This window comes from Embiotoca jacksoni, unplaced genomic scaffold, assembly GCF_022577435.1.
Source record: "Embiotoca jacksoni isolate LCO1_2020_lvr unplaced genomic scaffold, fEmbJac1.0.p SCAF_7, whole genome shotgun sequence".
In the NCBI taxonomy this organism is placed as follows: domain Eukaryota; kingdom Metazoa; phylum Chordata; class Actinopteri; family Embiotocidae; genus Embiotoca; species Embiotoca jacksoni.
In genome coordinates this window covers 14,373,873-14,397,819 of record NW_027185425.1, presented here as the reverse complement: position 1 = coordinate 14,397,819, position 23,947 = coordinate 14,373,873, and the positions used below count along the sequence as shown (strand labels likewise).

General features: G+C 39.5%; 2 protein-coding genes across 2 annotated transcripts; both read right to left on the bottom strand.

Moving 5' to 3' along the window:
* Positions 1-10,080: 10,080 nt before the first annotated feature.
* On the bottom strand, positions 10,081-15,135 carry LOC138214732 (sodium-dependent neutral amino acid transporter B(0)AT1-like). Its single transcript, XM_069176512.1, has 11 exons — positions 15,089-15,135; positions 14,328-14,464; positions 14,067-14,248; positions 13,456-13,566; positions 13,261-13,373; positions 12,983-13,111; positions 11,621-11,777; positions 11,340-11,544; positions 11,061-11,220; positions 10,785-10,947; positions 10,081-10,242 (listed from the first exon to the last, which is right to left on the bottom strand). Exons 1-11 carry the CDS (start codon positions 15,133-15,135, stop codon positions 10,081-10,083), a joined length of 1,566 nt encoding a protein of 521 aa, XP_069032613.1.
* A 2,083-nt stretch (positions 15,136-17,218) lies between these two features.
* Positions 17,219-23,413, bottom strand: LOC138214896 (sodium-dependent neutral amino acid transporter B(0)AT1-like). Its single transcript, XM_069176740.1, has 12 exons — positions 23,215-23,413; positions 22,399-22,539; positions 21,799-21,936; positions 21,489-21,670; positions 21,257-21,367; positions 19,609-19,721; positions 19,391-19,519; positions 19,137-19,293; positions 18,808-19,012; positions 18,552-18,711; positions 17,598-17,760; positions 17,219-17,428 (listed from the first exon to the last, which is right to left on the bottom strand). Exons 1-12 carry the CDS (start codon positions 23,411-23,413, stop codon positions 17,219-17,221), a joined length of 1,908 nt encoding a protein of 635 aa, XP_069032841.1.
* Positions 23,414-23,947: the final 534 nt, after the last annotated feature.

Genomic DNA, 23,947 nt, shown 5'->3' with positions numbered 1-23,947 from the left:
AAAAAAAAATATTGTAAAATCTGTGGAATTGTTTTCTTTCTACATAGACACCTTTCTCTTAGGGCAAGTGTCATTTTAACTCTTCACTAAATAACATGTAGGAACAGTGGTGACAGACAATAGTGAGAAAGATTGTCTTTTCCAAGTATAAATACATAGAGTTTGAGAACTATGTTTTCTGTTACATTCAGCATGTATACGAATCTCGTGTATAAAAATACTTCCTTTTTGTCTTCACATAAAAAAATATGACCATGTTATGTCAAAATAATGGAAAAATAATGTTCATGCAGTGAAAATAGACCAGAAAATAGATAGGTAAATCCCTGCAAGACACTTTTTGAAAAACTGTGCAAGACAAACAGGTCACTATTGTTTTTAACGATGTTTATTTATTTATTTATTTATTTATTATATTTTGTTACTTTTCAAAACTGCACAGGCTTACCGAGTCAGTTCAGATTCAGTTCAACAAACAAGTGGGAATAAAAAGGCAAGCAAGTGTTCTTTAGAGCAGCAAGATAGTTTAGTCAGCTCTTCACAAACAACACAATAATAATTGACAAATCGAAAACATTTGTAATACAAATGAAAAATAAATCAGGTCTACACAACACAATTTTTACAAGCTACAGCAATGGAGATTCCACCATGGAATAAATATTCCTTATTGCAATAGCCTCTTTTTTTGAAAACTTCGAGTGTATATTTGCCACGTCTCTTATTTGATAAAAATACGTTCACACCCCTTAAGCAGCAGGATCCAGCATTATGCTACTTTCCTGTCTTACATGTTGATTTTGGCCAAGATAGTATTGAGCTCAGATTTTGTATTGCTTTTCTTGCAGCAGCATCTTTGGAATATTCTGTACACAGCAAATCCTGGGATCAAAAGACTGGGAACTCCTGCCAGGAGGAAGATAATAAAGTAGACAAAGTTGAGATAGGGTAACTTCTCCAGCACGGGGAAGTTTATCTGTAAACGTGACAAGGAAGAGACATCCAAATTAAAATGTATGTTTATGAATGACGAGTTCTGAATATTTTACAATATTCAAGAAGAAGGCCTACACACTTGCCATCTTACGGCTACTGACAGTATAAAGATTATTAAATGACTTACATCTGGAGTGAAGAGGAACTTAATTCCTTGTTATTGTTGTTGTCTTCAAAATAACTAGTCTGGTCTCTGGAAGACACAAATAAGTTCAATTAAATGTATGTAATAGAAACTGCACATGCACACAGGTCTTTTCATTTCTTTAACTTTGATTGGATCTCTGGTTGTAGCTGGGCAGAGCTATGTTGGGAAGAAACTATCTCTGTGATTTCATCATTTTCCCAATTTACTGCCCATAATCAACTATCAGTCTATCAAAAGCTGTCACTGGAAACTTTGTGCAGAAACAGTTACATATATTGTAGTAACTAAGGAAATAGAGTCATTCTTGCTGTTTTTGTTGTCATCAGGCATGACGATGCAGGCGGAGCAGGGCTGAAAGTTCACTCTTTTGTCAGGACTTTAGATAGCAGAGAAAGAGATTAGCTGATATGGAAAATTAAATGACACATCAAAGCATGATATTTATGAATGGTCATTTTAAAGTCTTTTGTTGACATGTTGTGGCCTCGGCAGAGAGGTGGAGATCATATTCAGCATCTAATCATCTTCTTACTTATGTCATTGAACTTTCTGTATAAACACGAGCAAAATATTAACGCCTTTTGGTCATTTTCATATTCTCCTGACTATTTCCAGCTCATGTTTTACCTTGACACCAGGGCCACTGAGATTGTTAGGAAATTGCATGAGAACTTTGCATCTTATCTCAGTGTTGCTATGAGGGTTCACGGCATGTTTGAGATAAGAAGTGTTTTTCTTGGCTACAGTACGGTACCCTGGCTCTGCCTTATTGGTCAGAGCTTCAGTGAGGTTTCGAGGCTGTAATACCTCGAAAACTACAGAATGCCAATTAAATTATGCTAAAACTTTCATGCTCCCCAGATTGGTGCAGACCAATGATTTGATCATTTGTGTGGTTTTGTGTTCAATGTTTTGACTATTGACTGATTTGATGGAGACATTCATACTGGGCTTGTGCGAACCAAAACCCAATTTCACTCTGTGAATATATGGGTCTGGGGATGCTCCATAGAGAAACGTTTCCAAACATTCCTTCTACTTGGTGTAGACCTCGGGTTAATTTTAATCAATCAGCTCACGCTGAAACTGGATGACATTCTGCCATCACTGCAACTACCTACCATGTCCAATCTTATTTTATGTCACAGTATGACAAAATTCTTATTCTAGGTGATTTTAACATGCACGTCTGCTGCCCGTCTCAGACTCTTGTCAAAGATTTTATGGATACTTTGGAATCTTTTAACCTCACTCAGGCAATACAACAACCCGCACATTGAAAGGGTCACATCCTTGACTTCGTCCTGTATAATGGTCTCAGCCCTGAAAACTTTAAAATTAAGGATATCTGTGTGTCTGATCACAAAGCAGTTTTATTCAATGTGGTTTTATCCCAACCTCCCACAAATCTCAGTTCACCTGCCCGTTGACGGGTTTTTAACTCCATGTCTGCTAGCAAACTCTCAGAGCGTTTTACTGCTGCTTCTTTAACTGCTTTTAATCCACATTCTGATACAGAGGAGCTGGTCTCGCTTTTTAATCACACTTGTCAGACTGTCCTGGACTCTGTTGCCCTCTACAAGGTCAAAAAGTCAAATAGAACACCACAGCCCTGGCTAAATGAATCCACCCAAGAACTCAAGAGAGACTGTAGGAGAATTTTATGAGATCTGGAAAGATGCAATGAAGAATTATCAAAAGGCAGAGAAAGAAGCAAGAGCTTCCTTCTTCCCCAGTTTAATCTCAGATAATCACTCAAACCCCAGAGTTTTATTCAAGGTCATAGACTCGCTCATAAACCCCTCCCCCTGTCATTTTACTGATGCCTCACAAGAGATGTGTGAGAAGTTATAAAATTATTTTATTAATAAGGTAAAGGAAATAAGACAACAAATTACCCCCCCCAACCCATGTTTTACACGCCAGTAGGGACATTCAAAGCTATTTTAGTCATTTTGAACCTGTATCGCTGTCCTTATCCCAAATCATATCTCACATGAAATCAACCACATGCAGCCTTGATTTTATTCCCACTAAATTTCTCAAAGAGGTTATTGGCACTGTAGGGCCCAGTATTTTATTGATTATAAATAGCTCCTTAACAAATAGCAGCTACCCATCGATTTTTAATCATGCTATGGTCCAACCTCTTTTAAAGAAACCCAAGCTTGATCCTTCTGGGTTTTTTTAAATTTTAGGCCAATTTCTAAACTTCCATTTTGTTCAAAGGTTTTAGAAAAAGTGGTTTCAACACAACTCTTAGCTTTTATGAATCATAACAACATCTTTGAAACATTTCAGTCTGGTTTTAGAGCACTACATAGCACAGAAACTGCCCTCCTCAAGGTTACTAATGACCTCTGTTTAGCAGCAGACAGGGGGGAGAGCGCAGTTTCAATTCTTTTAGACCTAAGTGCAGCTTTTGACACCGTAGATCACACCATCTTAATCGATCGCCTCAAAACCTGGGTTGGCATCAAGGATGCTGCACTTAGCTGGTTTTATTCTTACCTTTTAGAAAGAACCTACTCGGTCACCATAGGTAGTTACTCATCTTCCACGATACACATTACCTGTGGTGTACCACAAGGTTAAATTTTAGGTCCAATTTTATTTTCTATCTACATGTTCGGCCAAATCCTCCAACAACACGATGTATCTTTTCCTTGCTATGCAGACGGCACACAGATATACCTTCCGCTGAGACCTGGTGACCCAAAGAACCTGGCTGCTGTCTTAGATTGTCTCTCTGACATTAACTGTTGGATTGGCTCAAAACTTTCTTCTGCTCAACAACTCAAAATCAGAAGTCATATTGTTCAATTCCCCAAACAATAACACCAGTCTCATTGAGAGTCAACTTGGTCCCATGTCTGCTTATTTAAAACCTGTTGCCAGAAACTTGGGAGTAATGTTTGACTCTCAGTTAAGCTTTGAAACAAAGATGAAAAAAAATAAATGGTCCAGTCCTGCTTCCTTCAATTAAGAACCATCTCCAGAATCAAACCCATACTGTCACACTCTGACCTGGAAAAAGTAATTCATGTACTCATTTTCTCTCGACTTGACTACTGCAACTCCCTCCTTTCTAGCATAAACCAAAAATCTCTCTCCCACCTCCAAATAGTCCAGAATGCAGCAGCTCGGCTTCTTACTGGTTTTAACAGACGACATCACATTACTCCAGTTCTGGCCTCTCTCCACTGGCTCCCGGTTGATTTTAAGATTTTATTGATCACTTTTAAGGCCCACCTGGGTCTGGCCCCGAGCTACATTATTGAAATGTTAGCCCCATGTGAGCCAACTCGCAGCCTTAGATCCTCCGGTGGGGCCCTTCTGGCCGTTCCAAAGTCGAGACTTAAATCAAAAGGTGACCATGCTTTTGCCATCAGGGCCCCTCGACTTTGGAAAGACCTACCTGAGGAGATAAGGCTTGCAAAATCATTAACTTCTATGTCCTTTTATGCAGTTCTTTTGTTCCCCTGTTTTTGTTTGTTCATTTTATTCATTTATTTATTTGTTTGTTTTCTATTCCATTTGCTCGTTTTGGTTATTTGTTTGGTTTTCTTGTATTCATTACCTTTATGGTATGGTCTTTTTTGCCTCCTGTTTTTTAAATGTTTACCGGTATTGACGTTATGTACGACTATGCTTTGCTTCTCTGTAGAGCACTTTGTAAACTCTGTTTTTAAAGGTGCTATATAAATAAAGTTATTATTATTATTATTATTAGCATAAGAGATCATCCCACTGGACTTCAGTTCTACTCCTGCTGTAGTCAGATTGTTATTGTACATCAGCTGGCTGGTACAGGATGTCTCCCTCCACCCACAAGTGCAACTTTCCTGGAAGCAAGATCCTCCAAAGCAGCGCTGCATCGCTATTAAAATTTCCTGCTGAGGAAGAAAGGAAAAAGAGGTGGATTGATTTTGTCAAGAGCCACACTGATGGAGAGCTTCGCATCAACAACAACAACAGCCACCTGTGCAGTGACCATTTCACGGCGGATTGTTTCACCAACTTCCACCGGAGACAGATGGAGTTCACGGACACACTGCTTCTCCTGTAGCGCGGAGCCGAACCGAGCGTCACCCTCACGGCCGTTCATCTCCCGGTCGCACCTGCACTGTCCCCCACCTGCCGCCAGCAGTTCACCACTCAGCGTAAGTTCTGTGTGCTTGTTATAATTATACGAGATAACTTTTCCACAGTAACTCCGCTATATTTAGTCCGCGGTGCAAACCGCTAACGTGATTTTACTCGGTGCAGAATAACTTTATTTTCATGAAATGGGAGCCAATGTGCTAATTGGCTTCTAATGAGCTCGTATCAGAGTTCAGAGGAAAATGATCGGAGTACCGCGGATTGTTTTATGCGTGTCCATCTAGCTACGATAAGGAACTATAGTATGCAGTGGTGTGAAAAAGTGTTTGCCCCCTTTCTGATTTACAATTTTTTTTTTGCATGTCTGTCACACTTAAATGTTTCAGATCATCAAACAAATTTAAATATCAGTCAAAGATAACACAAGTAAACACAAAATGCAGTTTTTAAATGGTTTTTTATTATTAAGGGAGAAAAAAAAATCCAAACCCACATGGTCCTGTGTGAAGAAGTGAAAAGAAAGGGACAGAAACAGGAAGAAAGACTGAGATTGAGTGTCGGTGAGAGAGAGAGTGACAGTGACTACTGTGTAAAGGGAATCGCCACACATTCCCAATCCCAATGCAGAAGCCGACGCAGGTTAAGATGTACTGGGTTTTGTTGTCCCACTTTGGCCTGTCCCCAAACTCCTCCTTTTCCATCCTCTCCAAGTCATCATAGTTAGGGATCCGGAGATCCAGTCCTGGGTTAGGAAGTACCAGTCTCATGGCAACTCCAGGAACAGGGTTGTTACCGTTTTGCTGTTGGAAGTCAAAGTAAGGGCTTATGGTAAGCACCTGGCAAAGCTGAAACAGTTTTATGATCTTACATTTTATCTCGTTCTGTTAATGGATTAGCTAATGATTGCTCCACCCTCCTGTTTTTTGTTTTTTTTTACCGTCAATCACCTTCATCAAACATTAAACATAAAACACTGGCACGTTGTCATACATTGAGCTCTTGCATTTGAATCCACTCGTCTAACGTCTGCGTCACGTGTAGCCCCTACTTTATAACCGTTATCTGTGCAGTAGTCATGTTATTATCTGGCCCTGGAGCTGACTATGGTATAGGTAACCTTTACAAGCTATTTTGAGATGCAGCCACTGATGATGAAAATGACAACAGAGTCCTCCTCGCAGTTGTTGCTCCAACAATATTATGAAGTAGGATCATATGATGAGAAATGGCTAGTTATGGCTTACTGTGTGGTTGGGTAACCTTTCACTGAGTAGACTTTTACTTGGAGCACGAGATCAGACTTCTAAGGAGACCAAGAAAAACCTTTGTACCTGCCGACAAAACATGCCATTGGGTTCACAGAGAACTGAAGGTAGGATGACGTCTTTTTAGAGCAAAGTTACGATTAAGTTACAACTTAAAACTGACAATAAACAATATTTTCTGTTGTTTTAGCATTTTTAATCATTAATCCGCTATTGTACATTCTACATATTGGTAACACATCCTTGTTTTCTGTTTAATGATATTCATTGTGGTAATAGAATTGACTATTTATTATATTAAAATGACTAATGCCTCATATAAACAGATCTAGACTGCTGAAGCTTGTACGGTTTTTGGTAGCTGGAATTGTATATGATAGGATTCTTGTTTTCACTCAAGTAACTGTGAGTCAAAGAGAACAAGTTTAGAGTTAAACTGCTGGTCTTTAATTCCAACTCTATTAAGGACTAAGTTCTATTTTACTTTCTACCTTTTGAGGTAAATAGACTCTCTTCGGGACCAGTTTGTGACAAAATTTAGAGACTGTGTAGAAAGTTTTCTTTGTTTAGAAATCAGTGGCGGGTTTCTATTGCTGCCCATTTGTAACACCTGGTGACGGGAGGCCTAACTTGTCTGACGAGCTGTAGCCAACCCTGTTGTAAAACCAGCAAGTGTTTGAAGCGTCAGCTTCAGTGTCCGTGAGGGCTCGTCGTATGAAGACTCGGAGGATAAAGACAAAGGAGTCTGCTATCTGAATATGTGTGTACTTTCCGTGCCTGTGCATATATCTACACGTAGATACTATAGGCATCACACTCGTTCACACCAATACCGTAACCTTTCCTCTGTTATCTATCCCACCCGTTCCACTTATAACCCAACACCTCGTCACAGGGGGACTCTGGAACTGCCAGTCAGCTACCCGCAAGACAGACTTCATCTATAGCTTTGCTATCCAGCAATCGCTTGACTTCCTTGCTCTCACTGAGACCTGGATCACACCAGACAACACATCCACCCCTGCTGCTCTCTCCTCTGCCTTCTCTTTCAGCCACACACCCAGACCCACTGGTAGGGTTGGTGGTACAGGTTTACTCATCTCCCCCAAATGGAGTTTTTCTCCGTACCCACTTCCACTTTCTACCCCACTGTCTTTTGAATTTCATGCTGTGACAGTTACTCATCTGGTACAATTAAACATTGTTGTTCTCTACCGTCCTCCAGGTCCTTTGGGAGATTTCTTGGATGAATTAGACGTCCTCCTGTCAAACTTCCCAGAAAATGGCCCTCCGCTTGTCCTTCTGGGTGACTTTAACATCCAGACTGAGAAGTCATCTGACCTATTACTTTTCCTGTCTTCCTTTGCTGTCTCACTCAGTCCTTCCCCTCCCACTCACAAAGCCGGTAATCACCTGGACTATATTTTCACCAGAAACTGCTCCACATCTAACCTCACTGTAACTCCACTTCATGTCTCCGACCACTTCTTTATCTCTTACTCTCTCCCACTCTTTCAAACTGACAACCTGACCACATCAACAGACTCTGTACCGGTCCGTCACAACATTCGCTCCCTCGCTCCCTCCTTCTGGCCTCCTCTGTTTTATCTGCCCTCCCTCAACTGACTCTTTCTCCCTCATGCATCCTAACTCTGCCACAGACACTCTCCTTTCTACTCTGTCTTCCTCTCTTGATTCTCTCTGTCCTCTTATGTTAGGACAGGCCCACAAGTCCTCCCCAGCTCCGTGGTTGTCTGACTCGGTGTGTGCTGAGAGAGCCACTATGAGAGCGGCAGACTTAGGCATCTGTTTTAACTTTGAGATGGACGTAGTTGGTTTTCTGTTTAATATAATTTATTGTTGTAATATATTTTGCTGTATAATTATATTGAAATAACGGTTGTTTTATTTTACAGACACAACAGACACAACACTGCATTACCAGTTCAGCAAAGTGAGAAACCAACCCAGTTCTCCAGAATTCCAGAGGCCACTCAGTTGCAGCGTTATTACATTGTAAGGTTATTTGCAACTTTGTTTCCTTGAGGTGTTTTTATTCTTTACTAAAAAAGCTAATTGACAGTGGATAATGATTAAAATATTGATTTTGCTGCAAAGAAGCTATGAGCTCTAAAACTAACGCTTCACAGACATCTTTAATCCTGACAGGACAGAAGAGCTATACAATCACCACAGTTTCTAGATGGACAGAGAAGGTCACCAATTCAATGTCTAACCAAATGTGAAATATGGTCACGATCTCCCCCTGTTCTTGAATGAAACTTTTTTTTGCAGAGCATTTTGATGTAACAGTGAAGGTGACCTTTTGGATAAAAAAAAAAAAATCCAACCATCAATTTATCCTTTTTGATAATTGTGTGAAATGTTGTCATAATTAGCATATGCATTATTTAGTTATGGCCAAAAATGTGTTTTGGGAGTAATCCTTGAGTACAAATGATAGTTTGTGCCAAATTTGAAGAATTTACCTTCAGGAGTTCTTCAGACATCGTATTCACAGGAACGGGACGAATGGAGAGGATGGATGTGAGGTCATGTTGACCTTAACCTCTGACCTTTGATCACCAAAACCGAGTCAGAGTGAACATTTGTGCTAAATTTGAAGTAGATCCTTACAGGTGTTTAGGAAAAATTGCATTCATATGAATGAAAATATGTGAGGTCACACTGACTTTACCTTTGACCAACAAAATCCAATCACTTCATCTTTGAGGCAAAGTGAACGTTGGTGCCGAATTTGGAGAAATTACCTCGAGGCGTACCTGAGATATAATGTTCATTAGATTAAGTTGATTTGAGGTCACAGTGACCTTAACTTTAGACCATCAAAATCGAATCAGTTTATCCTGGTTACAAAGTAAACCTTTATACTAAGTTTGAAGAAATTTTCCCAGTGTTCTTGAATTATGGCATTCACAAGAACGGTACAGACAAACAACCCCAAAATATAATGCCACCTGCTATGGCTGTCGTTAGCATAGAATCATAATTAGGGTTGGAAAAAAGTTAATCTGAAAGGGTTCACAAGTTTATTCTTGGATAGCAAATAATGACCATGTCCACCATGCAGTGTTCTGTCAGTGTGAGGTCTCCCTCTCTTGGTTTATTTGCCACACTACATCTTCTGCTCGTCTAAACATTTGTACTGTAGTTATAATGTCCCACACACACACCGTACTAACTCATCAAAGATATCATTATGTTTAAGACCTCTCATTACATTTTTTGTAAAGTTAGGGGAGCAATCATTTATTTCACAGACAAAAATCATTTCAAAAGCAAAGATATATACACTTAATTTAGAGAATAACACGCCCCTCTGTTAACAGGATAAGCAAGTAGAAAACATGTCTGGATGAAAAACAGCATTTTGCAGAAGTGTGATTACTTTACTAAAGAGCATCAATAGAACAACACTATTATCCTATAAAAGTCCACGCATGAATATGAATAGACAAAATATTAGAATCCAAATACTGCAAATCGATCTTATCATTAATTAATCTTGCATTCTGCTGTATGATGACATGTATGACTTTTAAACAGTTAATTTTTTTCTCTGGGTACCCCTTTTTTCTTGCAGCAAACAAAAACCAGCCGACACAATGCATACAACGGTGCTGCCAGACTGGGGACTCCTGCCAAAACAAAGATGACAGCGTTGATCCATGAAGGGTACGGTACTGATGCCAGAGATGGAAACCCCATCTGTAAACCACAAAATGGTATGATTAGTGGATATTAGTTGTATACCATAGCACTGCAAACTTTGATTAAGTATGGTTGACTACTTAGACGAGCTTGGCCAGACTGTTTTCCACCGTAATCATAGTCTGGACATGCTGCTCATATTAACATTTGCCCAGCAAATCTGAAGGGCAGACCAATCAGCTACTAGTGGCAGTGGTTAAGGATGATGACTATGAAGTCAAGTGTATTTATTTATTTATTTTTTTTAAAGGTAGTTGCAGTTGTTAAAGCTTCTCCAATAGTTTTAAAATTAACCACAGGTTGACGCTCGGTAGAATGCAACGACTGTGAACAATTACTTATGGAGCGTACCCAGACCCATATATTCATGCAGTGAACTCTGGAAACAACAGGTTATTGACTACTGCCAAGTGGCTTACATTCTGTACCTCAAAGGAATAACATTTACAAACATTTAGCATGCCTTGTTATTCATGTATATTGTAATGAAGGAGACATTACAGGAAAGAGAAACATAAAGACAGAATTTGTAAGCTTACAGAGTTGGGATCCCAGACTAGATAGGTGAGCTCTTGTTGGGCTTGAGTCACCAAGTAGAAAACCAAGATAACCAGGACAATTAGAGGACTGCTGAGTCTCCATGAAACCTGCCAGAAAATGGAAGGCTTATGCCCAACCATGAATTTGATGTCGTCATTAAACCTGCAACACAAGAGAATTTTCTGATCATTTTTAAATACATCCTCTTGCAAAGAAAATGGTATATCTTGCAGAAAAAGACAGCGTGTTGCTTAAATGCTTGGACTAAAATGAACCTGTCTATGCCGTAGATGTAAACAACCGCAATCATCTCAATCAATCCGATGGTCAGTAGTGGAACAGATCCAGCAAAGTTGTCAAAGAGAGTCACCCAATAAATTCCTGAATGCTGCGCAAACAGGAGGGTTAAGATGAAAGAGACAAAACATGTAAGTCCTGAAACACACATGCACAAACACAAGGGAGATGGTGTTACAACACAATCCGGAGACAAACACATTGGCAGGTGAAAAGTTCAGGAACTCATTCAGCATATGTTTTTAGAGCTTAGTTACCAGTCAGTACTTCATGGGGCCATTTTTTAGGAAATAAACCCAAGTCTTTCAAGGGGACCACCACTCCCTCGATGTTGCCAAACAGGGTTGAGAGTCCCAAGCAGAGAAGCATAATGAAAAAGAGGACAGACCAGATTGGGGAACCAGGCATCTTGGTGATGGCCTCTGTGAAGACGATGAAAGCCAGACCTGTTCCCTCCACTCCCTGAACAAACAGAACAGATTAGAGTAAAAAACAATGATAGCGTAGGAATCTCAATGATCTTCATCACAACAGTCACCTCACTGAGAAGTCTCTGCATGTCACAGGTTCTGATGTCCAGTCCAGGAATAATATCAGGATAGGAGCTGTTCAGATGAGTAAAAGCTGCTTCGTAGTTGTTAATGGTGATGCTGTCCTCAGGAAGATCAAATGCATTTGATAATCTCATGATGTTTCTCGGGAGAAAATATGTGAGATCAATGCCTTTGGATTCACGCTATAAAATAAGTTTAGATTTTCTGTCTTGTTCTAGCAATACTCCCATAAAATAATATCTACACTGAAAAAGTTACTAGCTGAGATCATTCCTCCTGTCTCTGCACACAGTTTTGCTGCCATGCTGCCATAATCACAGTGACAATGCTACAACACTTATGTTCAGCAGGTATAATGCTTAACATGTTTAGTTAAGCAGGTTAGCATTTGTTCGTTAGCATTAAAAAAAAATTTACAGTCGAGGTTTATGTGAAGTTCTATGGTTACGAACTAAACTACTGGACAAGCTGAAGGTTTAATATTTTAGTACTGACCAATGTGGGGCACTGAATACCGGACTGATAACCCGATTGATCGACATTACCATGCCATTACTGCAATCCCAGTTTGGCTCCATCCTCCAATTGACCAATGAGTCAAGAGTTTGTTTCGAATTTTAGTTTCAATAATGGCTGTTGTGGTAGAGCGAGATGAAGCAATACAAACAGTTCTACCAAAGGTAGAAAACACTGAGAAATTGAAACTAGAGCAAGAACATTGCCTAAGATTTTTTTTTTAAGTTGGCAATTGTCATTTACCACCATAGTTGCACTCTGCTCACAATGGGGGAGGGTCTCCGCACAGTGTATGTTATATGGTGGTCAATACCGATTGGTCAAAGGCTGCTCCAGTAGATTCAAAATTAACCTGAGGTATTCGCCTATTCGGATGCTATGAATGGAAACATCCCTATTTGGAGCTTGGCCAGACCCTCTCTATTCACAGAGTAAATTTAGGTCTGCTAACACAAAACTCCAGTCCAGTTGCAGCTCCAAAACTTTAAAACAGCCACTCCCTTCAGATCAGGTCGATTTCTTCACTACCAGTTTTCAAATATTGATCGAAAACATTTATTCTAACCGGCACTTCCAGATTTCCGCATGAATTACTATTTGTACTTATCCTTGTATGTTGTTTTCTCTTAATATGGTTTTTGATTTCTGTCAATTTTGTTATGGCTTATTAATTTTTACTGGATTAATTGAATCAAGTCCAATTTGTATGTTGTGCAGCTCTTTGATTAACTTGTGTTGTGTACAAATGTGCTATCTGATTACATTTACTTGACGTGACCATGAAATGGTGTACTACACCTTTTGACAACTTTAAAATAAACTGTACTCACTCACTGATACAGGTGTCGTATTTCTCAGTGGCTCTGAAGCCAATAATGGAGTAGGTGACTGTGGCAGCATAGATTGAGGTGAGGCCAGTTACAACAGACAGGATAACGGCATCTTGCACGCAGTTGTTGCTTGGAGAAAGAGATACATTAATAAGTATCAAGAAACACACCACGTTTGGTTCTTTGAACTCTCTTTTTGCAATGAAAGTAAGAAAAATATCAGATGAATTTGCTACTAATTAAGAAAACCATGGGTACTGTAAATGTCGGTCCCTTACTGAACAGGGTTGTAGCTTGAGAAGGAGATGAGGCCTCCCCATGCCAAACCAAAGGAATAAAAGACCTGAGCGCCTGCATCCAGCCAAGTCGTTGGTTTAATCAACTCATCCACCTGCAAGGGTGAAGCACACCTTGTGATGCAGATTTGAACTATGATATATGACTTTTTATTTCTCTCACGATATGAAACATACGTCTGGTGTGAAAAGGAACTTTATTCCGCTCAGCGCACCTTTGAAAGTCAGTCCTCGGATCAGGAAGATGGCCAGCACTATGTACGGCAGGATGGCTGTGATGTACACTGCCTGAAGTCATGACAAGAAAACAATGGAACAATTGGTCATGGACGTGTGATTGAACTTTAAATCTGCATCAGAGTTATCCTCATCCTAATTTTCGAATTCAAAATTTCTGATCATGTTGACAACAGTAATGTATCGTTATTGCTGACTTGCTTACAGTAACTAGCCAGCTCTTCACAACAATACAATGACAATACTTTTTCTTTATCTCCATGTCCTTACCACAGATCATAAACTGGGAAGAATGCTGACCTTTTACCCTGGACATACACCTTTGACCTCCATTATTTTATTTTATTGTATTTATAAATTAGCACTTAATGCAAATTTAGGATGATTTGACAGTCCTCGTTTAAAGTTGAGTGAGCTGAAAAGATAAAAAAAAAAACTTAGCAGAAGTACTATTCCCAACCAACAAATGAAGTAAATGAGTAATTCATTGCAAGAAGAGCCCAGGGTGGCAGCGATTAAAAAATGGTCAGTGGATTTAAGGTTCAACAAACCTTTCCAGAAGTACTGATCCCCCGTATACAGCAGATAGCGACGACTGTCCAGGCAGCTAACAGACACATTACAATGGGCCAGTGGATTCCTCCAGAGTCAGCTATCGAGGTTGAACTGTTCAGAGTCACTCTGTAAAAGAAATAATCCACGGTGGAGCTCTGTTGACACTCGGGTACAAATCCTGAAGGGGAAACAAAGATACATTAACAATAACCCAGTTTGGGTGTTGTGTCAGGGATGTGTGGGCTGAAAATGTATACCTGTCCTGTTTTCATTGAGTGGACACTGGGTCCAAGGCAGCGGATCTTGAAAGGAATTGAAGAGATACCACAAGATCCAGGCTACTAAGGTGTTGTAGTACAGTCCAACCAGAAAGGACACCAGCAGGGAGGCGATACTTTATCTGTGGCGTGCCACACATTAACCCGGGCACATTCTGAACTTTTTTCATTGATTAGTTGGTTATTCAATTTAATAATTTTGTAAACAAAACAAAAATAATCCAATGGCAAGTTTACAAAAACAACAAAAACAAAGATTTTTCACTCAGAGATGATATTCTGCATGGTGTATTTTAATAGCACATATAACATATATAACCACTTTATTTTGCTCTGAACCTGTGAGAAGATTATTAACAGGTCATAGCAGTTTACGGCAGAGTAAGTGTAGTGTTGTAATATACAGTGCATCCGGAAAGTATTCACAGCGCTTCACTAATTACACATTTTGTTATGTTACAGCCTTATTCCAAAATGGATTAAATTCATTTTTTTCCCCTCCAAATTCTACACACAATATCCCATAATGACAAAGTGAAAATAGTTTGTTTAAAATTTTTGCAAATCTATTAAAAATAAAGAACGAAAATATAACACGTACATAAGTATTCACAGCCTTTGCTCAATACTTTGTTGAAGCACCTTTGGCAGAAATTACAGCCTCAAGTCTTTTTGAGTATGATGCTACAAGCTTGGCACACCTGTTCTTGGGCAGTTTCTCCCGTTCTTCTTTGCAGGACCTCTCAAGCTCCATCAGGTTGGATGGGGAGCGTCGGTGCACAGCCATTTTCAGATCCCTCCAGGGATGTTCAATCGGTTTCAAGTCTGGGCTCTGGCTGGGCCTCTCAAAGACATTCACAGAGTTGTCCCGAAGCCATTCCTTTGTTATCTTGGCTGTGTGCTTCGGGTCGTTGTCCTGTTGGAAGATGAACCTTTGCCCCAGTCTGAGGTCCAGAGCGCTCTGGAGCAGGTTTTCATCAATGATGTCTCTGTACATTGCTGCATTCATCTTTCCCTCCATCCTGACTAGTCTCCCAGTTCCTGCTGCTGAAAACCATCCCCACAGCATGATGCTGCCACCACCATGCTTCACCGTAGAGATGGTATTGGCCAGGTGATGAGCGGTGCCTGGTTTCCTCCAAACATGACGCTTGCCATTCAGGCTAAAGAGTTCAATCTTTGTTTCATCAGACCAGAGAATTTAGTTTCTCATGGTCTGACAGTCCTTCAGGTGCCTTTTGGTAAACTCCAGGTGGGCTGTCATGTGCCTTTTACTGAGGAGTGGCTTCCATCTGGCCACTCTACCATACAGGCCTGCTTGGTGGAGTGCTGCAGAGATGGTTGTCCTTCTGGAAGGTTCTCCTCTCTTCACAGAGCAACGTTGGAGCTCTGTCAGTGACCATCGGGTTCTTGGTCACCTCCCTGACTAAGGCCCTTCTCCCCCGATCGCTCAGTTTGGCTGGGCGGCCAACTCTAGGAAGAGTCCTGTCGGTTCCAAACTTCTTCCATTTACAGATGATGGAGGCCACTGTGCTCATTGGGACCTTCAATGCTGCAGAAATTCTTCTGTACCCTTCCCCAGATCTGTGCCTCGATACAATCCTGTCTCTGAGGTCTACAGACAATTCTTTGGACTTCATGGCTTGGTTTGTGCTCTGACATGCACTGTCAACTGTGGGACCTTATATAGACGGTGTATGTCTTTCCAAATCATGTCCAATCAACTGAATTTACCACAGGTGGACTCCAATCAAGTTGTAGAAACATCTCAAGGATGATCAGTGGAAACAGGATGCACCTGAGCTCAATTTTGAGTGTAATGGCAAAGGCTGTGAATACTTATGTACTGTACATATGATTTTTGTTTTTGTTTTTGATTTTTAATAAGATTTGCAAAAATTTCAATTTTTTTTTTTAATTTCACGTTATTATGGGGTATTGTGTGTAGAATTTTGAGGGATAAATGAATTTAATCCATTTTGGAATAAGGCTGTGATATAGCAAAATGTGGAAAAAGTGAAGCACTGTGAATACTTTCCGGATGCACTGTACATCAAACATGACAACTTTGCAATACAGTGCTCCATAATAGGCCAAAAACCTTATAAACAACACAACAGTAGGCTAAAAGCTACTGACATCATATATATGACAAATATATTAATTTATTGCTTGAAAAATCCCAGACATTATCACAGTATGTAAAAATATTTATTAAGAATTAAGTCCTCTCTTGAGGATTATTTACAACATATTCAAATAAAAGGTTACTATATTTATATATATCAGGTAGTAAACTAACAATATTAAAAGAATAGTTAGATATTTGGAAATAGATGTATTTGTTTTCTTAAAAATAATAAATGAGAAGATTAAAACCACTCTCATAATATGTGTGTGAAGCTCCAACCAATGGCTCCAAGGTTTAACTTGCTATAAAGAGTGAAACAACCAGCATGGCTCAACCACAAATTGTGACTTTTTGCTACTTATAGTACTTTGTACAGTTTAAACAAATAAAATATTATAATGTGTTAATTATTAAGCTATTTCTCGATCTTTAGGGCTAGGCAAAGCTAACCAGCTATTGGTTGTACTTCAGCTTCATACCAAATGGAATCCTTGAACAGACAAAGTACACTCACATGACACAAAAGGAAACTAATATTACAATAGTGTGAAAATCTGTATTAATTCAGCTTTTCTTCAAAGTCTTTTAAAGAAAATACTTCAACATTTACTTCTGCTTTTCAAAGTTAAAAGCTAGTAGTCACTGAGGTGTACTTTAATTATTACAGGGCATGAGAGAAAAAACTCGATGTACATGATATACAAGGAGTCCATATTCACATTAAATAGTCATAATCCATCTAAACCTTAATTTTGTCAATCATTTGCATTTTTCCAGAGATTGTGTGCACTGAATCGTCACTGTAGTCCTTCTCCTTGCAACATTTCTTCTGGAGGAATTTGAAGAAGGCAAAAATGGGGATGGCTAAACTGGGAATTCCAGCCAGGATGAAAATGATGATGTAGATCCAGGTAGGATAGGGACGCGCTTCGAGGATGGGAAAGCTCTCCTGTGGTCAGAGTCAAGGGAAATGTTACATTTTATAGCACTGTACAAAACAAAAAAGAACTGAAATAACAATAGTTTGTTTAAAACCAGTGGCATATTTTAGGCCAGGACTTCTAAGAAGGTCTTAGGCTGCAATTTTGATAAAACCTGATTCTTGGAAGCACACTTACCGCCTCCTCGTCCCACACTAAATAGGTGAGAGTCTTGGTGACTTGGGTAACGAAGTAGAAAATCAAGATGACGATCATGATGAGTGGGCTGATCACTCTCCATGTCACCTGCCAGAAAATATTGGGCTTGTGGCCGATCATAAACTCGATGTCCTCGTTAAACCTGTTTGGTAGCAATAAGAGGGAGACATAATGTAGCTGAGCGTGTATGAAAGCATCCATAAAACATGACCTTTTGCTTTTATTAGTTACAGTACATAAAACAACATGCGTGGCTGCTGGCGTGTGATCAACAGGTTGATGATGAGGTGAACTCTAGCCTCTTGTCTTTTGGTGAAGCTAACTTTGTGTCCCAAGTTCATACATGAAAAAAACATAACATTATACCACCTTTTGCACATCTTACAAGCTATATAAATTATATTAAACTTGAAATTTGATGTATAATTTCAGTAAAAATAACATGTTTACTTCTTTCATCAACAGTATTATTGAAACTCAGCAAAACGTTCATATTTTCTAGATTCCTAAGTAGCATTGCTACATCAAAATGCGCACTCTGTATTACTCTTATCACTCCTATGATGACTTAGACACATTATATCTACTCCAAGATCAGAATATAATGCTGTTATTTTCTGCTTGGTTTGAACTGTATACCGATCTACTGTTTGCCTCACGAAGTATCAGACACCAACATTGGCCTGTTCAGCAACCGTCTCTGCCTCATGTAAATAACAAGACTAAGAGTTATACTAGGGCCGGATGAGGCTGCATTTGGACACAGTTTTGGTTAAAGCTAAGTGCTATTGTAAGCTTGCAAACATGCACAAAATGAAAATGCAAACATGCTGATGTGTGGCAGGTGTAACGTTCACCATAGTAGCTGAAAGGTTACTCTTTTTGGCCACAGAATCTGCAGCCTACTAATGACCACCCCCTGGACAGACTCACCTATCTATACCGTAGATGTAGATAACGGCGATCATTTCACAGAATCCAATGACCAGTAGCGGGATAGAGCCTGCAAAGCTGTCAAACAGAGCTAGCCAATAGTTCCCAGACCGAAGAGCAAATATGAGCCCGAGAGCGAAGGAAACAAAGCAAGTCAGACCTGCAGAAAACATTAAAAACAGGTGGTCACACTCCTATTTCCAAATCCAATTTTCTAATGCAGATATGAAAAGGTTATTTTTTATGAGAAAATTACCACAGAAAACTTCTTTGGGCCAAGTTTTGGGAAGTATGTTAAGGTCTTGCAAAGGGACCACCACTCCCTCGATGTTCCCGAACATAGTCGAGAGGCCGAGACAGAAGAGCATGATGAAGAAGAGGACAGACCACATGGGCGAAATGGGCATCTTGATGATGGCCTCTGTAAACACGATGAAGGCCAAACCGGTTCCCTCCACACCCTTGAGGAGTATAGGCCAAATATTTCAAGCACTGATTGCATGTTAAATCATTTCTGTGGCAATAAAACTAGATAGATTTTAATTAGACTAAAAATATATATATAAATAAAGGTTCTCTACTGACCTGACTGAGGAAGGTCTGCAAGTCGCAGGTCTGTAAATCCAATCCTTGGATGACTTCTGGACGTGTCTGGTTGAACTGGGTCAGCAAGTCGTTGTAGTTGCTATCTGTGATGCTGTTTTCCGGGTAGTTAAAAGCATTCATCAGCTTCCAGATGTTGCTGCAAAAAAAGCACAATGCTATGAGTTCAGTCTGATCCAGATTCACGTTCACTTTGTTTGGTTTAAAAGTCCTTTTTTGGGAAGTTTGAGACTCACTCTCCCATGCAGTCGTCAAATCTTTGCGTGGCCCTGAAGCCGATGATGGAGTAGATAACGGTTGCAGAGTAGACCGAGGTGAAGCCGTTGATGATAGAAATGATAACGGCGTCCTGCTCACAGTTGTTGCTGCAAGAACATTTTGAAGGGAGGTGATGTGAGGAGAACAACGGCACAGAAGGCTCCCTTTTGATTAAGCAGTCGAGACAATTACTCACTGAATGGAGTTGTAACTGGAGAAGGAGATGAGACCTCCAAAAGCCAAGGAGAAGGAGTAGAAAACCTGAGCCCCTGCATCCAACCAGGTCGTTGGATTCATTAACTCATTCACCTAAAAGAGGAGCAAATGAAAAGTTTATTCTCAGTGAAGCTGATAATTACTTCATCTTGAATATTTTTCATGAATATTTAAAACAGACAGTTAACGCTCTTTTGCACTGTCACGGCCATTGTTAATTAGTGTGAGAGTATTTTACACCAGGATGTTCTGTTTATCATAAGTTCAATCTTCCAAGGAGCATAAACCATGATAAAGAGTTGGAAAAATAAAGGTAATTGCTAAATTGCATCAGGTAAATTGGTTTTAAAGTTGTTATCTACAGTATATTACCAATGTACTGCCTGCGCTGTTTTTCAACCTTCATTATCAACCATTATCCTTCCTGTGATGTTTTATTGCAGATACCTTGATGAGGTTTTTTTCTTGCTGCTGTGATGACCGAATTTCCCCACTGTGAGATTAATAAAGTCAAGCTTATCTTATCTTAAGTTTTTTGTCTTTGTCAACTCATATTGGTTATCTCATGTTTCTGTACGCCTGTGGACACTAGGTGCTCAGAACGTCAAATGTAAAGGCTTCAGAAAATAGCCTGGCCTTACTTTAAATACACTTTCTACATCTCTCATATCTCTCATATCTGTCTAGTAAATATAAGGCTACAGCACACTACCAGTTAGTTTACCTTAGCATAAATACTGATGGGGAGAAACCGCCAACTTGGCTTTCTGCAAAGTTTAAAAAAAATTCTTACCAGCAGCTCAAAAACTCCTAATTCATTCCTCAATACTCCACAAAAATCAAAACGACAAGATGTTTTACAGTTCGTTTGCTAGGCTTTACCTTGTCAATTAATTTTAGCTTTTTTTCGAGTCTTAATGCTAAAATAAGATAATCTGCTGAATGAAGCCTTTTATCGAACAGACTCTGTGTCAACACAAAAAGAAAAGTATTACAATTGTCAAATATGGGAAAATAGATTTGAATCACTTGGGGTCACATTTATGCCGATATAGTGGAATTACAATGCTAACAAAGAGAATACTCAGATCTTCCAACAGGTCAAACTATTGTTTGAGTCTTGCATAATGTTAACGAGAATTAGTTCCTCGCCGTTGTGTGCTCCTGCCATTAAGTTACATTGCAGGTTACATCCATGTCTGTTCAGACTCATATAACACATGTAGTGAGGACTTTGAAGGAATTTGATAAAAGGTATGAAGTTTATATTTTTTACACCAAAAAGTAATCGGTTCAGTTCATCTTTGAACCAAGAACAAGTTGAAACAAATTTGAAGAAAGCCCCTCAAGGTGTTCCTGGAATATCGTGTTCATAAGAATGGGACGGATAGATGGCACAGTCGTGAGGTAAGTGACCTTGACCTTTGACCACCGAAATTGAATCAGTTCATTCTTGGGGCCAAACAAATGGTTTTGCCAAATTTGAAGAAAGTCCCTCAAGCTGTTTCCAAAATATTGCGTTCACAAGAATGGTTTTGACGAACTGACGGCCAACTTGCAAATGTCACTGGTGCAGAGATATGATTAATGTGACAGATGTTGGTTGGTGTATATCCAGCAATGCTTACATCTGGTGTGAAGAGGAACTTGATTCCCTCAAAAGAGCCTTTAAGAGTCAGTCCTCTGATGAGGAAGATGGTGAGGACCAGATATGGCAGTGTGGAGGTGATGTACACAGCCTGAGAAATGAAAGAATGACACATCATCCAAAGATCACTCAGCTACCTTTAAACTTAATCGAACGTATGTGCAATAATCACTCTCACATTATATTTCTAAAATGTAATGTGACTGTCAGACCTTGCCAGTAGTCTCAATGCCACGGATGCAGCAAACATAGAGCAGAGTCCAGGCAGCTACCAGGGCTAACACCATCCACCACTGCAGACTTCCAGCCTCATCAATAGCTGTTGAAGTATTCAGTGTCTCTCTGTACCAGAAGTAGTCAACGGTGCTGCTCCGTGCACACTCCTCAACTAAACCTGCAAAGGAAAAGCAGATAGCAAAAGGCTATTTTAGGATTTGCGAAAGAGGGTGTGAACAACCTTGGAAGTTAATGTTATCACAAACTATACATTTCACACTGTTATCTTTATTAAGGAGGGCTTACCTGTCCTGTTTGCATTGAGAGGACATTGGCTCCAAGGCAGAGGATCTTGAAAGGAGTTGAAGAGGTACCACATGATCCAGGCCATGATGGTGTTGTAGTACATACCCACCAAAAAGGAGACAAGCAAGGATGCAATACCTGTAACAAAATAAAAACATGTGTTAATACTGCTGTAAAGCAGACATAATGTTAATCTTCGCTATTTTAGTTTAATATGTTAGCATGGTAAAATTAGCCAACTAGCACCAAAAAAAGCTGATGCTGATGTAAATGTCTTTAGTTTTGCAGGTATATGACCTGATCGTAGAGCTAAACACATCAAGGGATCACTTAAGTACAATTTGGGGGAAATTGTAATTGCTTTAAAAATGAATGTTTAGCAAAAATCTATGTCGTACCAAGGTCTATAGACAGGAATTTCTGCAGAAAATGTTATATTAATCCATAAAATGTTCAGTTGGGACCAATGGGGCGACCAACCTACAGACCATCATCATTGCCATCCCTACAGCTATGCCACTGATATAGTAAACAAACAAACAAACAAGCAAACAAACAAACAAATTCAACCAAATAATGTTTTGGTGTTTTTGTACCCACCAACTCCCGTTAGGTAGGGACTGATTGATCCCCACACTCCCACGCTGCCCTTCCTCAGGCGCTGGCCGATGGCAAACTCTAAGTGCAGCAGTGGGATTCCCTCCAAAACCAGCAGGATAAGGAATGGGATCATAAACGCTCCTAAAAGTAGAATATTCACGTTCGTAATGAGTTAGCAATGTGGTGTGATTAATTTTATTAAACACTTTAACAAAGGAAAGTAAATGTTCAGGAGTCAATTTCACTCATAAAGACGCCCATAAACTGTAAAAACATTTGTACTCGTTTTATTACCGACACTTCAAGAAAAAGACTCATGTGTTCACTTTTGCTTTACATTTAAGTTTGGGCAAACAAAATTGCAGTAATTGTTGTAGCTTCAGTTTACAGAAATCTGCAAGTTGATCAAAACAGATAAACTGTCTTGTTGGTGTAAATATATTCAAAGATTAATTGAAAAAAATATGCACTTCCCTAAATTCCAAGCTAAGAGTAAACTGGTACTGACAGTTTGTGTGCACTGCTACATATACATTTTTCGTGGTCTCTGCTAAAAGCTCAAACCCCTTTTTCAAACACACAAAATTCAATTTCAAAAATTCAAATTCCCAAAATGTTTCAAAATTCTTTTATTTTCTTAGACTTTGTTGTGATTTCCCAAATGGGACAATTTATATGTATTTGTTAAAAATTGTGGCATTAATTTTGAGTTTTTAGCTTGTAAAAGTAAAGAAAAGTTACACTGACATTTTCTTTTCTGTCACTCTGTCTGTATTACAATATGTTTCAGATGTAGTTCCAGTCATCCTTGCCTACCTCCTCCATGGCTTTGACACAGGTACGGGAACCTCCAGACGTTACCAAGTCCCACACAGAAGCCCACACAGGTGAGCATATACTGGGTTTTGTTGTCCCATTTGGGCCTGTCATCAGCCTCTTCCTTCTCCATCCGCTCCAGCTCTCCATGAGATGGGATTCGGCCATCCAGTCCTGGGTTTGGTATCTTCAGCTTCATGGTGGCTGTTTGTGAACCTCACTGGACACAGATTTGGAAAATGGAGCCGTTGAGTCGCCCTTTGATAAAACGTTTTTAGACTTGCTGCTTTGCAAACCTTCAAGCTGGTTGAAGCTTTCCGAAATGATCTCCTCCGTGTAAACAGTTACTGATCCTCTGTGGACTGTCTCTCCTTCTGAGTCCTTTAACCCTACTGTGTGTCCTGGCGAGAGAGAAAGAGGTATTTACTGTGCCCTGAGGCATCTGAACTGCAGTTATCAGTAGCTCATCATCGTCGATGCTGCATTATGTAAGGTCTGCAAGTCTAAAAGGAAAAAGGTGCAACCCTCTTGATAATGGTTTAGACATTACATGAGTTGCCGTTACCAAATTTTTTTTCCTGAAAGATGCGTTTGGTATTCATTAATTTTGTCAACACTTTACAGAAATAATACAATATGTGGTTGAAATAATTAACACAAAATAAGAGACCTTTATATTAGAGCAAGTCCATAAAATAAGTCTTCATTTCTAAATCATCATTTCTCTTAAATG

Coding starts and splice junctions, on each gene's coding strand:
- LOC138214732 (XM_069176512.1), bottom strand. CDS start 15,135: ATGGCTGTGCACCGACGCTCCCCATCCAACCTGATGGAGCTTGAGAG. Junction 13,112..13,260: donor TCAAGCTACAACCCTGTTCA/GTAAGGGACCGA, acceptor TCTTTCTCCAAG/CAACAACTGCGTGCAAGATG. Junction 10,243..10,784: donor TAGTCTGGGATCCCAACTCT/GTAAGCTTACAA, acceptor TGTGGTTTACAG/ATGGGGTTTCCATCTCTGGC.
- LOC138214896 (XM_069176740.1), bottom strand. CDS start 23,413: ATGAAGCTGAAGATACCAAACCCAGGACTGGATGGCCGAATCCCATCT. Junction 18,712..18,807: donor GCCCAAAGAAGTTTTCTGTG/GTAATTTTCTCA, acceptor TGTTTTCTGCAG/GTCTGACTTGCTTTGTTTCC. Junction 17,429..17,597: donor TAGTGTGGGACGAGGAGGCG/GTAAGTGTGCTT, acceptor CTCTGACCACAG/GAGAGCTTTCCCATCCTCGA.